The sequence below is a fragment of the Mesocricetus auratus genome, unplaced genomic scaffold, assembly GCF_017639785.1.
Source record: "Mesocricetus auratus isolate SY011 unplaced genomic scaffold, BCM_Maur_2.0 Super-Scaffold_100001, whole genome shotgun sequence".
NCBI lineage: Eukaryota > Metazoa > Chordata > Mammalia > Rodentia > Cricetidae > Mesocricetus > Mesocricetus auratus.
Window position 1 is genome coordinate 8,482,720 of NW_024429187.1, and position 15,881 is coordinate 8,498,600.

General features: G+C 38.7%; 1 protein-coding gene across 1 annotated transcript in view; it reads left to right on the plus strand.

Annotated features, from left to right (window-relative positions):
- Pik3c2g (phosphatidylinositol-4-phosphate 3-kinase catalytic subunit type 2 gamma) overlaps positions 1 to 15,881 on the plus strand; it is a 334,840-nt gene that overhangs the window by 284,600 nt on the left and 34,359 nt on the right. The window contains exons 30-31 of the mRNA XM_040743461.1: positions 8,563 to 8,625; positions 10,409 to 10,421. Coding sequence (XP_040599395.1) covers positions 8,563 to 8,625; positions 10,409 to 10,421 — 76 coding nt within the window. The remainder of the gene's footprint in view (positions 1 to 8,562; positions 8,626 to 10,408; positions 10,422 to 15,881) is intronic.

The following is a 15,881-nucleotide window of genomic DNA, read 5'->3' on the forward strand; positions in this document are numbered from 1 at the left end:
GACTTTAAACTTTTATTGAGCACCTACTGTTTGCAAAATTCTAAAGTCAAAACTTTCATTTTGCTTCTGGAGGAAAATGGACAGGTTACAACAATGTGAGATAAACTTGACTCTTGATAAGTTTATAATATAGTGGTGATATATGTGTGAACATAAATAACACAAGGCTTAAAATGAAAAGGCCATGGGAAGGAAAGAAGAAAGTGAAGTCTGAATATAAGATTGGATCCTTACTTCCTAAAATCACATATCATTGTGTCCTTGTCTGTGAGCTGTGCTGCTTTTGTTGGAGCGTTAGATACAGAGGATGCTTTGAGGTTAAGAATTGGTTGTTTGAAGAGCACCTCATCTTGGAGGTGGAGGGGCTGATATAAAGTACAAAACCAGCCTAGCTAATCGGACAGATGCCTAAAGGCATCTCTCTCTCTCTCTCTCTCTCTCTCTCTCTCTCTCTCTCTCTCTCTCTCTCTCTCTCTCTCTCTCTCTCTCTCTCTCTCTCTGTGTGTGTGTGTGTGTGTGTGTTTGGGCATCCTCACACCATTTCGGCCTGGCTCCTGATGACTTAGCTCCACTTGCATCCCCAGGCTGAGAGAAGCTTCTGTTACTTTCCATGTTTATAGATAACTTTAAGCATGATGTTGGTAACTAAGAAGCCCTTTCTCTTCTTTAAACTTTGTTCTGTTTTGATGGAATTATTCTGGGAATGAAGAAAAAAGACTTTACAAGGAGTAATGTGGACAAAACTATAGCAACTGACTGCAAAACCTAAATAAATGCACATCCACATCAGAGTTCAGCTGAGATACAAAAACAGATCCCGTGTGCTGTATCTCAAAGCCGAACGTATTGGGACATTTCCCTGTTCTTGGGACTGCTGCTCATTTCTGGAAGTCCCTGCAAACAGGGAATGATATCACTTAAAGTTTATGCAAGGTTATTTTTAAAGCAGAAACATGATGTCAAAATAAAGCCAAGTGGATAAATCCTGTCTTAATAGAGAACATATGTTTCCTACTCCCCATTGCTGAACCCAGATGTTAATTGGATGTTTGTCACCATGTTGCTCTTTCCTTGCTTGGCAATAGCTGAGCTTACATAGCAGGAAGGATTAAAAGTCATGTGTGCACCATCAGTAATGCCAAAATTAGTCTTCACAGTCTGGCGAAACACTGATGACATTTGAGAGCCAAGTCACAGAAAATTCTTCAGACATTCCCTTTCCTTCACAATGACATCCTTCCATGTAACTCCAACATGAATATGGTGGGCTGAGCTATGTGAGAGGCTGGACATAACTGACATGCTGCTTTATGAAAAAGGCAATAAAACACAATTACTGCTCAACTTTGATTTAGAACTCTTATGGGAATTCGTTTTTTAATTTGCGTTTTTACAGCACTCCATGGCATTTGAGAGAAATAGATTTAGCTTATTGTTTTAAGTCACTAAATCTTACAGCCAATGCTAGATGTTGGCTGGCTAGTTAATAAATGGGAACACTTAATGTGCTTTTGTAAGGAAAGAGAAAAATGAATCTCAGTTTTATATTCCATTCATTCTGGCCTGTGCATGTATTTTAACTCTGCTCAGTCTTTGATAATATAGTATAGGAAAAACACTTAGGCTCCAAATTGATTGGCTCTCCTAAAAGTCAGTCATTTTAAATTACACACTGGTTAATGTAATTGGTAAACATATTATGAATGAGAATTCTGAGTTTAACAAAACATACCCTGGTGGAGACTTTAATTTAATATTGACCCATTGGATTTCCTGTTTGTTTTTTATTGTCTTCATTTTTTCATTTAAAAGCACATTAAGCACTAAAATTTCATATAAGTTATATTGGGGTCTACTCTAGAAAAGGGGAAAGTATAAGACACAAACACACACACACCTTCATAGAACAATTCATTTCACCTGATGGCATTTAGCTCAAGAGCTAGTAAGTTTAGACAGCCCAAGACAAATCATAGCCATTGTTTATTTGTTCATCAGATGCAGTGGATTTCAACTGTCTTAGTGCTGAAGCCCTTTAATGCAGTTCCTCATGCTTTGTTGACCCCGAAGCACAAAATCATTTCAATGCTACTTCATAACTGTAATTGTACTGTTTTTATGAGTCATAATGTAAATATCTGATACGTAGGATATCTGATATGTGATCCCTGTGAATGGATCGTTTGACCCTCCAAAGGGGTCACAACTCAGAAGTTGAAAAGTGCTGATCAGATACATAATGTTATACATAGAAAGAATGTCCTACATATTTGATAATTATTACTGTTCGAGAGCTGACAAATCAAGATGACGAACAAACACTAAGATATTTTTCTTGTCACACAAGCGCAAATTGGCTGAGTGTGTTGGGAAGGTAACAATGTCAGAAGAGCCATTGGGAGTGAGTGGGAAGCACACCACATTTGACTTTCCTATGAGACTCCAGAAGATATTAATAAGGGGTTTAGACACATTCAGCAAAAAGATTTGGCTGAAAATACACATATTGGAATTGTCCCCAAATAACTGTTTATCAAAACTGTAGACTGGAAGAGATTAAGCAATCCTAAGTACACTTAGAAATTAATTTAAAAGAGTTGTAGTTAGAAATCCAGACCAGGCAGCACACTAGTTTTGGAAGTTTGGGGAGATAAAGTCAAATCAGCCACAGAGCTGAGGAAGATCAATCAACTGGACACTATGGAAAAGAGTGCCTGGAATCCAACGAGAGGGAATGACTCAAAACAGAGAGTGGTTATCTATCTGGTCATATCAGATGGTTAAAACACCAGGAAATAGCAAGGGTTTGGTGGCTCACATCAAAGACACCAACAGTTGAGGCAGGAGAGGCACAATCCTGAAAGTCTGTTGGGAATTTCACAAACAAAAGCCTGACTGGAAGAGGTTCAAGTGAAAATGAAAAGAGAGAGATTTGAGATATAAAGTGGAAAACAACTTTTCAGCAGACTTTCTCTAAACATAGAGAAAGGTAGAATGCCGAGAAATGTAAATCAAGAATTTTCTTTACTGAAATAAACTGTAGCATATATGAATGCTGGTTGAATAACATTTTCTTTTAAGAGAAAGAAACAAAGAGAGAAACAAAGAAATAAACAAAGAAAGAAGGAGGACAATGATACAAGAGAGGAAAAGAAATGACTGTCTAGCCCAGGTTGACCTTGAACTCATGATCTGCCTAGCTTAGCCATTCTGGGTGTTGAGACTGCCATGCCTGTTTTACTTTTTTTCTTTTAGCTTCTTCCTCTCACTGACACTGAACTTTGTTTCTCTTGCAGAGGGAAACAATAAAAATGAAATAAAAAGCCTTGCTGCAATACAGAATTAGTGCTTAATATCTCACCCAGACACAAAATTATAAAGAGTTCAGGGACATGACAGTATAAACACAAAGGAATAATTAGCTGGTCGTGACATTTAAGGAACTCACTGGAAAGACATCTTGAATAATATAGAAGTTTGTTAACCACTGGCTAATAAAGTCAAACTTTCTCCAAATAATAAAAACAAAAACAATTGCTACTACTACTATTACTGTTGACTAGTCATCAAAGGATTCCGAAGATCATATTTCCTTCAACCAGTTCTGTTCAGTATGAGACTTGATTTTAAGCATTCAAATTAAAAAAACAAACAAAACCTGAAATCAGCTTCTTGGATGTGGACTGAATTTCTTAAGTATGGGCTTCTGTTCTACAACCTTCTTAAGTATGGGCTTCTATTCTACAACCTCACAACAGATCAATATGTAGAGATATAAATTAACAGTTGACTAATTTGTAATGTATATAAACTGTTAATAGGACTGTTTACACTGGAAGCCAAGGCAAACTGAATTGGAAGACAGAGCTCACCATGTTCTGTGACACACAGTTGAACAGAAATACATTGTGCATGAGTGATTAGTTATCAGTCTCATGTTTGTAGCTCACAGGCTCACAAGGCGAGAGTCAGTAATCATCTTTGGGCCAATGGTGGACAAGGTGGAGAGGAAGGAAGAAATGCGTAGAAAAAGAAACAAGATCAAGAAAGCAGGGTTTTTCATGAGATAAATATAATCCACACAGTCACGCATAAAGGGCTGGAAAAGAAATGGTAAAGAGAACAGAGAAAGAGCAAGGTCCCAGTCAGAAACAGGTCCCTTCTTTTAGAGGGCAAGGCAGAGCCATTACAGTGATTTAAGAAGTTAATTGTTCAATTTTTATTTTGGAAGATCAGTTTTGCAGAGGTATATTGGAAAGGGGTTAGCAAGATGAGACATGGAACTGCCCATTATAATCCAGATGGAAACTGAAGGTGCTCAACTAGGGAAGTGGTAGTAACACAGAAAGAAAGAAAGAAAGAAAGAAAGAAAGAAAGAAAGAAAGAAAGAAAGAAAGAAAGAAAGGAAGGAAGGAAGGAAGGAAGGAAGGAAGGAAGGAAGAAGGGAGGGAGGGAGGGAGGAAGGGAGGAAGGAAGGAAGGAAGAAAGAAAGAAAGAACGAAAGAAAGAAGACATCTACTGATGCTGTAGCAGCTGTCAACGCTGCTGACAGCCTTCTGGGGCCAGGCTTCTGTTTCATTCAGTGACATGGCACTTTTACTTTTTTAATTTAAATTAGCAACAAGCTTGCCTCACCTGTCAATGCCAGCTCCCTCTCCCTCCCCTCCTTTCTTCCTCCCCGGCCCCCCACCCAATCCCCACTCCATTCCCCAGGGAAGGTGACACCCTCCATGGGGATATCCAGGTCTGTCATTTTGTTCAGGACAGGGCCTAGGCCCTCCCCCAAAGAGTCCAGGCTGAGAGAGTATCCCTCTCTGTGGGATGGGCACCCAAAGTCCATTCATATGCCAGGGATAAATACTGATCTACTGCCCAGGGCCCCAGAGATTGTCCAGGCCTCTCACTGACAACCACATTCAGGGAGTCTGGATCAGTCCCATGCTGGATTCCCAGCCATCAGTCTGGGGTGCAAGAGCTCCCCCTTATTCAGGTCAGCAGTTTCTGTGGTTTTCACCAGCCAGGTCTTGACCCCTTTGCTCATCAGTCCTCCCTCTCTATAACTGGGTTCCAGGAGTTCAGTTCATGTTTAGCTGTGGTTGTCTGCCTCTGCTTCCACCAGTCACTGGATAAAGGTTATAGGATGGCATATAAGGTAGTCGTCAAACTCATTATCAGGGATGGGCATTTAAGGTAGTCTCTCCACTATTGCTTGGGTTAGCAGTTGGTGTCATCCTTGTAGATCTCTGGAAATCTCACTAGTGCCAGATCTCCCCTCAAACCTTCAAAGGCTCCCTCCATTATGGTATCTCTCATCCTGCTTTCCTCTGTTCTTCCCCGGACTTAATCCTTCCTGCTATCCCATGTCCTTCTTTCCCCTCCTCTTCTCCACCTCTCTTTTTCCTGGCTCTCTCTCCCCTCTCCTCCCATGCTCCCAATCTGCTCATGAGATCTTGCCTCATTCCCCTTCTCTGGGGTATCATGCATATCTCTCTTAGGGTCCTCCCTGTTTCCCAGACTCTCTGGCTGTGGGATTGTAGGCTGGCACTCCCCTGATCCATGCCTAAAATCCATATATGAGTGAGTGAATACCATGTTTGTCTTTTTGTGACTGGATTACCTCACTCAGGATGGTTTCTTCTAGTGCCATCCACTGGCCTGCAAATTTCAAGATTCCATTGTTTTTTCCCGTTGAGTAGTACTCCATTGTGTAAATGTACCACATTTTCTCTATCCACTCTTCAGCTGAGGGGCATCTAGGTTGCTTCCAGGCTCTGGTAATTTTAAATCTGCCTGAGGACACTAACTTCCAGCTCAGACTTTTCACATGCCAGTAACTCTGTTCCTACTTCGGGAAAAGTAACTTTCATGGGAACCCCTAAACTATGAAGCTGTGGTAACAGAACTTAGCTTTTTATTTTATTCATGGAACAAGGAAAACAGAGAGACAAAGAAACACTTCTTTTGAGCCTAGACACAGGAGAAACAGAACAATGAAGTGACTCACATTTTTTGATACACATCTTTGAATAGACAAGGAAGCCAGTCAAAAGGAATTTAGACACAGTGTTGAGATTTAAGAGACAATAGAAAATTTTAGATTTGTGAATCAATACAAATGTCACCAAAGTCATCCTAAAGCGATATATTGAACTGTGACAGATTTAAAATGAAAAACTTAAATTATAAGCAAAAAGAGAAGGAGTAAGAAAACAAGCAGCAGCAAGACATACGGGGAGAGAAACGGAGAAAGTCCAGTATCAGAAAAGCAAATGACAAACCCTGTCACTAAAGACAAAATATCCGCTGGGCTTGAAAAGACTACTTTTTAACACAGAGGTCATTAGAAGTAAAGGTGCGAGTATGTTTCAGAGGTCATTTAGGCAAAGCCTGTATGTGATTGACCGTAAAGTAAATGGAACTTGAAGAAGACGCCCTGCGAGTGTGGGTTTTCCCTAGGAAGAGGAAGCATGGGACAGGAGTCACAAGGCGTTCTTTATGCATGAGCATGTGTTACACGGATTATGGGCTGACCATATTTAACACAAGCAAAAAAAAAAAAAAAAAAAAGAAAACAAGGTGAAGAGATAATGAAGGGAGTAGGCTTTTTTTCATGTTTCCTGGAATGCAAATAATAAAGCCAAGGCATTGATGAATAGGTCAGCACTGAATGGTTTTCTAGGCCTCACGTGACAAAGTACCACAATGCACTGGGGGCATAAATAGCAGAAACCCGGTGTTCGAGCATTGTGGAGGTCTCGGTGTCTGAGTATTGTGGAGGTCTCGGTGTCCGAGCATTGTGGAGGTGTCGGTGTCCGAGCATTGTGGAGGTGTTGGTGTCCGAGCATTGTGGAGGTCTCGGTGTCCGAGCATTGTGGAGGTGTCGGTGTCTGAGCATTGTGGAGGTCTAAAACCAAAACGTCAGCAGCAGTGCTTCCTAGCCCCACGGATGAATCCCTGCCCGCTCCTGTTCATTAGCTTGTAGCTAGCCAACTTCACCCAGGTGTTTGTACTTTTCCCTTTGCAATAGCCAAACCATTTTTTAAATAAGGATACCAATCATATTGGACTAGAGGATCCCATCCTACATGTCATAGTGACTTTTGCCATGGCCAAGGCAATTTATAAAGGAAAATGATTACTAGGAAACACAATTCCAAAGGCTCAGAGTTCATGGTTACCGTGGCAGAGAGCGTGGCAGCGGGCGGGCGGGCAGGCAGGGATGATACTGGAGCAATAACTGAGAGCTCACATTTGATCCATAAGCAAGAGACAGAGAGAGAGATCAAAATAGGTATGAAGTGAGCCCACCCCCATTGCCACATCTCCTCCAACAAAGGCCACACCTACTAATCCTTCCCAAATAGTTCCAGCAACTGAGGCTCAAGTAATGAAATATAAGCCAGCCTATGGGAGTTATTCTCATTCAATCCACCACACCAGCTTCACTGGTTCCATCCCAAATGACACCATTTCCCAATCAAGACCACATTCCATGGTTCTGAGGCTTAGCAGAGCAGTGTGGATTTGCGGGAGTGACACAACTTAGCTTGTTACATGAAGAGTTGGCATTTCTTCCATTTCAACAAGAAGGAAGGAATGCAATTGTGTGTGTGTGTAGAATTGATAGCAATTTTATTTTCTCTGAAATGGAGGCAGAGACATCGGCAGAGAAGTCAGACTTGGACGTAAAAGTTTCTTGATGAGGGATTGAAAGACCATTGTACAGAATGAGGAAAGGCTGACGTGGTGGGGCTTGGTAGGCACTAGCACATGGGCATGTATGTAGATGACGTAATCAGTTATTCAGCGTGCCCTTTACATAGTCATGGAATGTCTTCCCGGAGAATCTACTTTGATTATTAATAGCTTGCGGCAAAATAAATGCCAGTTTTTACTGAGGAAAAGCTATTCTCAGATAAACCAGGCATTCATCTACGTGGAGTTGAAGTTAAATGGCAGTCTAGTTGCAACAATCCCTATTTTCACACCTCAAATACACATGATTAGAATTTGTTCCCTTTAATGTGGTATCTCCCTAGACTATCCTAAAGAGAGACACTGCCCTGTGCTTCTGCCTGTCTCTTACCATGCCCTTGTACTCCTTGATACTAAGAAGGAATTCAACCCCCAGTGAACATTCTCTCAATTGAAACTTGAGTAATGGTCTCCCACAAAGCAAGCAACTATGTCCTTTGGAAAGCAATTTTCCTCAGAAATCTTTATCTAAATCTTTATATTTTCTAGGACAGGGAGACGTGAGATTTGTGGATAATTATACAATTACAGAATGTAAACATTTATGATGACCTCCAGCAACATAGCAACCTTGAATTTCTTGAAATGTAATTGATCTCAAGCCATATAAAAAGACTAGCTTAATTCACAGCAGAATTATATTGACAGAATGGTTGCAAATAAATTGTTCTCTATGGAATTCATAAAAGAGGCTTATTATCATATAATAACAGCATTGTTTTCATGCAAGACTGAACAGAATTAATAGGTAAGTGTAAGAAATAAAGAAATATTATACTACTGTATTTTATCTCTTTTTTTTTTCAGAGTGATTGTGTGCTTAATTTTTTTCTCTCTGAACATACACAACCAACACTTGAAGACTCTCCAGTTGTGGACCCAGGCAAGTGATTTCATCACAAATAATATATACAGTGATTGTGTATATAATTGTAGGAAAGATTCATAGGTAATGTCTTCAATTTCAAATATAATGTCTTTTCAAGGCTATGACCTTAATGTTTTCTCCCTAACCATTTTGGAAGAGTTTGAACCTCTGGGAATATGTTTTTCAAGTTAAGGTAAACACATATGTTTTTGTCTGTTTGAAACAGTGACAGGATACAACACTATTTCCCCAGTTCAATTAGTTGTGCTTTGAATTAAAGTTTGCATATCAGAGAAAGAATCTTCTTTTCTAGCATGGGAGTCTACCTCTACCGCTCACATCAACAACAGAAAAAGTATCAAACAATAAAAATTAACAAGGATTATCAAAGAGTTTCAGTCATAGATTTTAAAGCCCAACGACACTCTACTCCCTAGACAAAGCCCTACATTGGTTCCACCATCTGGATCTCTTCCAAATGTGCCCTGTGTGAGTTCTAATGAACATTAAATCATTTCACCTGGATTTACAGAGACTCCTTTGAAAGTTCTATCAGTTTCAAGCATTTCTAATACATTCTATAACCAGAAGTGGCAATCTAACAACATCCTAGTTTTTTATAAAGATTAATTTATTAGTTTTATGTATGTATATGTTTGTATGCTTGTGTACCATATTTATGTAAGTGACAGAGAAGCCAGATGCCATCAGATACCCTGGAACTCAAGTCACAGGCAGCTGTAAGTCACTTGATGTGGGTACTGGGACCTGAATCTGGACCCTCTGCAAGAATAACAAGCACTCTTAGTCACAGAATCATCTTCAGTCCGAAACTTGGAAGTTTTGGTTTCCATATTTATAAATCCACTGTTTTCTATCCATCACCAATCCTGCTTTCAGCTCTCAGTCTTCATTTTATCCCGATTTCCTTGTTTAAGATTATTTATATGTGCTTGTCACAGCTGCTTATACCTGGCATCATAGCCAGACAACTTTCTGAGAAAGATGTTTTGTGGCATAATTATTTATGAACTGTGTGACTGTGTTTACATCTGAGCAGCTTCTCTTGCTACACTACAAGTAACTTTAAATCAATAACTCCCTTTCCTAACCTACATTGCTCTATACTTAAAACTGCTGAAATGATGTATGAGGGTTTCCAGAGAGACAGGGAGAGAAAGGGAGAAAGAAGAAAGGAAAGTTATCAGTTTTAAATACCTGAGGCGATGGTACTACCATCAATACTAAAAACTTTAATAACCAGACCTGAAGAAAACAAAATATAAAGTTGTTGAATTCTAGAGATGTTTTCCAAAGGGGACTGTGTGGGCCTCTCCCCTACCACTAATGTCCTTCCAGAAAAAAACTGCTTCTTTGTGTTTCAAGAGATTAAACCTCTTGTCAACCTTTACGTTTGTTCATAATATTTCTGAAAACATATGCACCCCAAATTAGGATGGTTATTATGAAAATTAAAGCAGCATGTTGAGAAAGTTCACAATTTTAAATTTTCTTACAGCATCAATAATCAAGAACTGTTTCAATAGCTATGAATGACAAAATATTTGATTCTTGTCATGTCTAAGTTATAGGCAGCCTATGAGAAACAGCCTTTTGTCTTAAAACAATAGGACACAACTCTCAAACTGAATATGCAAATCAGTACAATAAGCAGGAAATCTCGAAGAAAGCTGTGTCTTATTTTTCTCTTTAAATCACTTCCTCCTCCATCATTCTGGATGCTTAATCTTGTGTCACAGAATAGCTGCTGATGCCAGCAGAAAGCCTGTTTACCTAAGCACTATGCTCACACGTGAGCTGAAAATTTAAGCTTTTGTTGTCAAATGACTACAGGGCAAAGTTATTCAAATATGTTCACATATTGATATACAAAGAACAACCTTCAATGAAAATTCCAGACTTTGGAAACCTGTACTCAAGTGCTGATTTTGAGTACCTGTGTCTCTAGATATGCGCCACAAAATCACAGAATGGCTATATGTGTGCTGGATAATCTTGGTTATCAACTTGACATACGTGGGAGAGGGATCCTCAACTGAGGAATTCCCTCCATCAGGCAGGTTTGTGGGCGTGTCTGTAAGACATGTTCTTAATGATAAAGAAGGCCCAGTCCACTGTGTGCATTGCCATCCATTGGCGGATGGGCCTGAGCTATATAAGAAAGACAGTTTGGACAAGCCACAGGATCAAGCCAGCTGATTGCAGGATCAGGCATTACTCCATGGCCTCTGCTTCATTTCTTTCTTCCAGGTTTGTGCCTTGAATTTCTGCCTTGATTTCCTTTGATGATAGACCTCAACCTGTGAGTCAACTAAACTCTTTCCTCCCCGAGTTGCTTTTGCTCCTGTTTTTTATCGTAGAAACAGAAAACAAGCTGGAACATGTCACCCTCAATATGAGAGATGCAAATAGTTGTCGGACTTCACTGTCTGAGGAAACACATTTTGTGCTACAGCGTTAAGACTTTACCATTTTTGGCAAATGAGAGTCTACTTATCTCTACTAAAAAGAACAAATCCTTGACTCCTCAGTGTCCTTCAAGCTATTTATTCCAATGATGACTCTAGAGTATGTATTTATTTGCAGACTAGAAATCTTTGATGGAATAAATTATCTATATTGCACACTATTGCATTCCAAGATGTACTACCAAGTATGTGTGACTACAAATGCTTCCCAAATAATTACTGAATAAACATTGACAGTGACATCCACAGAAACAGGGTGATAATTTCTATCAAGGGAGATCATTATTTTTATAAAAGGAAAAGGAGAGAAGACTTTCAGAGTCATGTTGCTCTTCCCACAGTCCTGACATCATGGAAAATTTCCTGGCACATGACAGCTCCCAACCACAATAGTTTTAAGGTTCCACTTGGGAAAATGTCTTCCACAAATTATTATATTAAATGCAATTGACTTCATGATACAATCTAAAAATCCTTGTGGATTTTTATCTTAACTATCTACATATTAACTCTCCAGTGGCATAATTTTTGTATGCTACAAAGGTTACCAAAGCTTGCGTGTTTTTCCATTCCTATAGTAAAATGTCTTGCATAGTCAACTTAGGAAGAGAAATAGTTGCTGGGCAGTGGTGGTACACACCTTTAATCCCAGCAGGCAGGCTGTGAGAGGTAGGCAGATCTCTGAGTACAAGGCAAATCTGGACCAAGGAGTGAGTTCCAGGACTACACAGAGAAACCCCATCTCAGAGAAAAAGGAGGAGGAGGAAGGAGAAGAGGAAGAGAAAGAGTTTGTTTTGGCTTATGTTTCCAGAGATTTTTAGTTCACAGACATTTGGTCATGCTTTAAAGGCATGCTGTGACTCTTTAATACAGTTCCTCATGTTGTGGTGACCTCTAACCATAAAATTATTGCTATTTCATAACTGTAATTTTGCTACTGGTATTAATCATAATATAAATATCTGTGTTTTCTGATAGTCTTATGTGACCCCTGTGAAAAGGTCATTCTATTCCAATGGGGTCACAACCTACAGGTTGAGAATCACCGTTCTATAGACTCTCCCACCTTCCCACACAGCCATGGGTTGGAAATCAAGTCTTCAAAACATAGGCCTTTGAAGAACACATCCAATACATAGCACCTTCCACATGAGATAACACTGTCACACAACCACAAATGGAATTAAACAATCCATTCATGTCCACCACATAGTTCTCACATGTAATAGATATTTGACAAAGTGTGGGAATAATAAAATAGGTGATTATTTCAGTAGGGCTTCTATTATTGTGAAGAGGCACCATGACCACAGCAATTCTCATAAGTAAAAACATGTAATTGGGGGCTGGGTTATAGTTCAGATGTTTAGTCCATTATCATCAAGGAAGTACATGGTATTGTACAGACAGACATGGTGCTGGAGAAGGAACTGAGAATTCTACAACTTGATCCTCCAGGAGCAGAAGGAGACTATGTGACATAACAGGCATAGCTTGAGCACATCAGACCTCAAAGTCTGCCCCCACAATGACATACATCCTCCAAAAGGTCATGATTTACTCCAACAAGGCCACACTTCCTAATAGTGCCACTCCCTATTGATCAGTCATTCAAACACAGGAGTCTGTGGAGGCCATGCCTACCCAAACCACCACAATAATGTAGTGCAGCCTCAATGATGATCAGGTCTAAGAGGATAAATTAATAATTGTCTTTGGAGGTTATTGGTTACTGAACATCATTATAAATACAAGCTTTCAGCCACTACCTCAAGTCACTGCTTCCACTTTCTGATGTGTGAAATTTGAAGAACTTGAAGCCATGTACTCTAAAAGTAAGGCACTCCTAGTTAATGGTCTATCAATTTGTGTGACCACTGTTGCTTTAGGCTCCCTGGCTCTCTAGACCATGTAGGAAAAGATGGTAAATTGCAACTTGACACTTAGAATCTCTTACATATGAATATTTTGCTGGGTTACACTGGAGATGGGAGGACTACTGAAAATTGTTGCACTGGGTTGTTTTACGACTTCAAATATTCTTTAATGAATAGTAGAATCAGATTGTCCATTCCAAAATGTCTTTTCTCTGATCACAAAAAAAACAAATGTACCTCTTACGATGGTGGAAAAAAAGAAGTTAATAATTAATGCAAATAAACTTTTCACAATATAAAAAAGATAGAAAAATCAGATCTAAAATCTCCAAGTTGAATTGTGGAATATAAGTTATCAATTTAAGTTTTAATCATGCATCATTAGATGGGAAAAACTGAATTGCCATGTTCTGAAGAATGGCAAGGTAGACATACTAAGGATATAGTACATATCTCAAAATAGAAAGGAATTTGAGCATAATACACCTTGTGTGTGTGAATGGGTACTAGTGAAACATTGGGGAAATTAGTGAATGCAATCGAGTGTTCAATGAAAATGCAGTGAGAAATATGCCTTTCCTTTTGATTCTGTTAAGAAACAAATATTGTCAAAAGAAATTTTAAAATCTAATGTGATTAAGGAAGAGTAAATCCTGATTTTAAGGATCACAATGTTCTTAAGGATCACAAACATACAAAGTGAAAACAGCTTGCTTAATGAAAACTTTCTTTAAAAATCACAAAACCAGAGCCGGGCGTTGGTGGCACACGCCTTTAATACCAGCACTCGGGAGGCAGAGGCAGGAGGATCTCTGTGAATTTGAGACCAGCCTGGTCTACAAGAGCTAGTTCCAGGACAGCCTCCAAAGCCACAGAGAAACCCTGTCTCAAAAAAAAAAACAAAAACAAAAATCACAAAACCAACAAAGTAGAGTTAAACATAAATAGTTATCTGTAAGTTTGGCTCATCTGCTGAAGAAAGTGGTTTAAAATATGAGTAGAAATGCAAATCCTACTTTCACTGTAAAGCACACACCTAAAACAACTTGATTTTAAAGGCTGAGGTTTTAAATAGTCCCATTAGGTATATTAGGCAAATACAAAGAAAACAGAACGAGAGGTCGAAATATTGGCAAGAAGAAAGAGAGTTTAGGTCCCAAAGCTTCTATTATAATTAAACAAATAATGGAACCTTCCCCTAGACTGCGAAATTTTCAATAAAGATACAAGATGTTATGACTCTTCATTAAATAATGCGACAGCCACATGTACAAAGCAGGAATTGTGTGTGAGACACTAGAGGAAATCCTCAGAAGCATACTAATTAGACAATATTCTAACACACAACTTTCAGTTTGTGAAAGCTTGAGTAAGAAAAGAAGTATGTTCATACAAAAGCTAAAGTAAAATGAATAATGCAAACGGCTGATTTGCATCACCGTCTTCACACTGAAAACAGAGACTGGATCTTCTTTCTACGTGCCTATTAGGCCACCAAAAATGTTCAACAAATCCCAGAAAGTAGACATATTGCAGACACTACCATTTAATCATGATTTAGTGAGAAATTATGGATTGTTTCAGAAAGCTAGAAAACAATCACGCTTGGGAATTTAGAAACGAAACTCTCTTTGAACAACTTTAGGGTCAAAAGAAATTGCAGCCCCAAATTTCCCAAGCCTCAGCAGAGTAACATCCATTGTTTTAGCCGCAGATGTCACCTCAGTGGTGCTCATCTTGACAGTCACTGCTGATTCTTCAGCCCCAGCTGACCAGCAACCACAGAATCTTAATTCAAAACCTCACCCAAAAAGCCCCAGTAGAATCTTAATGGCCTCTCAAACATTCAAGAGGGGACCATTATACCACTCCTTAAACAGTTAATGATGGGGAACAAAACGGGTATTATTCATATTTGCTTCCTGAAACAAAGTATCCATACCAAGAGTTTCAAGAATTATAAGCGCTGCAAATGAGAAATCAGAGAGAGATATCACTCATGAATACCAATGGAAAACTCTAAATAAAATATTAGACAAAATAGTCTATCAGCGCACTAAAGGTGTAATGCATCATGATCAGAAACCATTTAATATTCATATTATACATAAAGAGGTAAAAATTTAAAAACTCTTATGCTCATTTTTGTGGGCCTAAATGACATTTGATAAAAAATTAAATTTCCTTTTAAAACACTCAAAAAGAAAAAAGAAATAGTGAGTGCCTTTGCATGGGAAAACCTAACAAGAAAAACACTAAAACAATCACACCACTAAAATGAAGGACAAGCCCGCACATCCAAGGTCATGACAGTCACTTTACATTGGGTAGAAAGTTAGTGGTGAGATGAGGCTCAGTACTTCACCTTTCAACCCTTTCCTCAAAATGAATCTACTCCATAAAGATTTCCATGGTCATCCATTGAAATTGCAACTTGCCTGTATTCTGGAAGCATCCAACGCTTTTATCCCACTGTGTTACTTATGTTCACCATAACATAAGCTTTACTTATTTGTTGTGCTTATTGTTTTTTATTTCTCACATGCTGGATAATGTGTCAAAGGGAGGATTTTATCTCTTCTATTCCAAACAGTACAGTGACTTGTTTATGACAAATTCAAAAATACTCATTAAGTAACACATAAATAAAAGAGGACACTAGAGGCATAAGCTTTGCAAGACAAAACCCCAAATTATTTGAAAGTAATGTCATTGTATGTCTGGGAAAATAAATACCAACTACAAACACATTGCAAAAAGAATTTAGTGAAAATACCAGCTATAAACCGGTGTATACCTATATATATCATATTATAGATATTCTTGATATATATTATATATATTATAAAATATATGATCTATATTATATATAAATATATAATATCTATATAT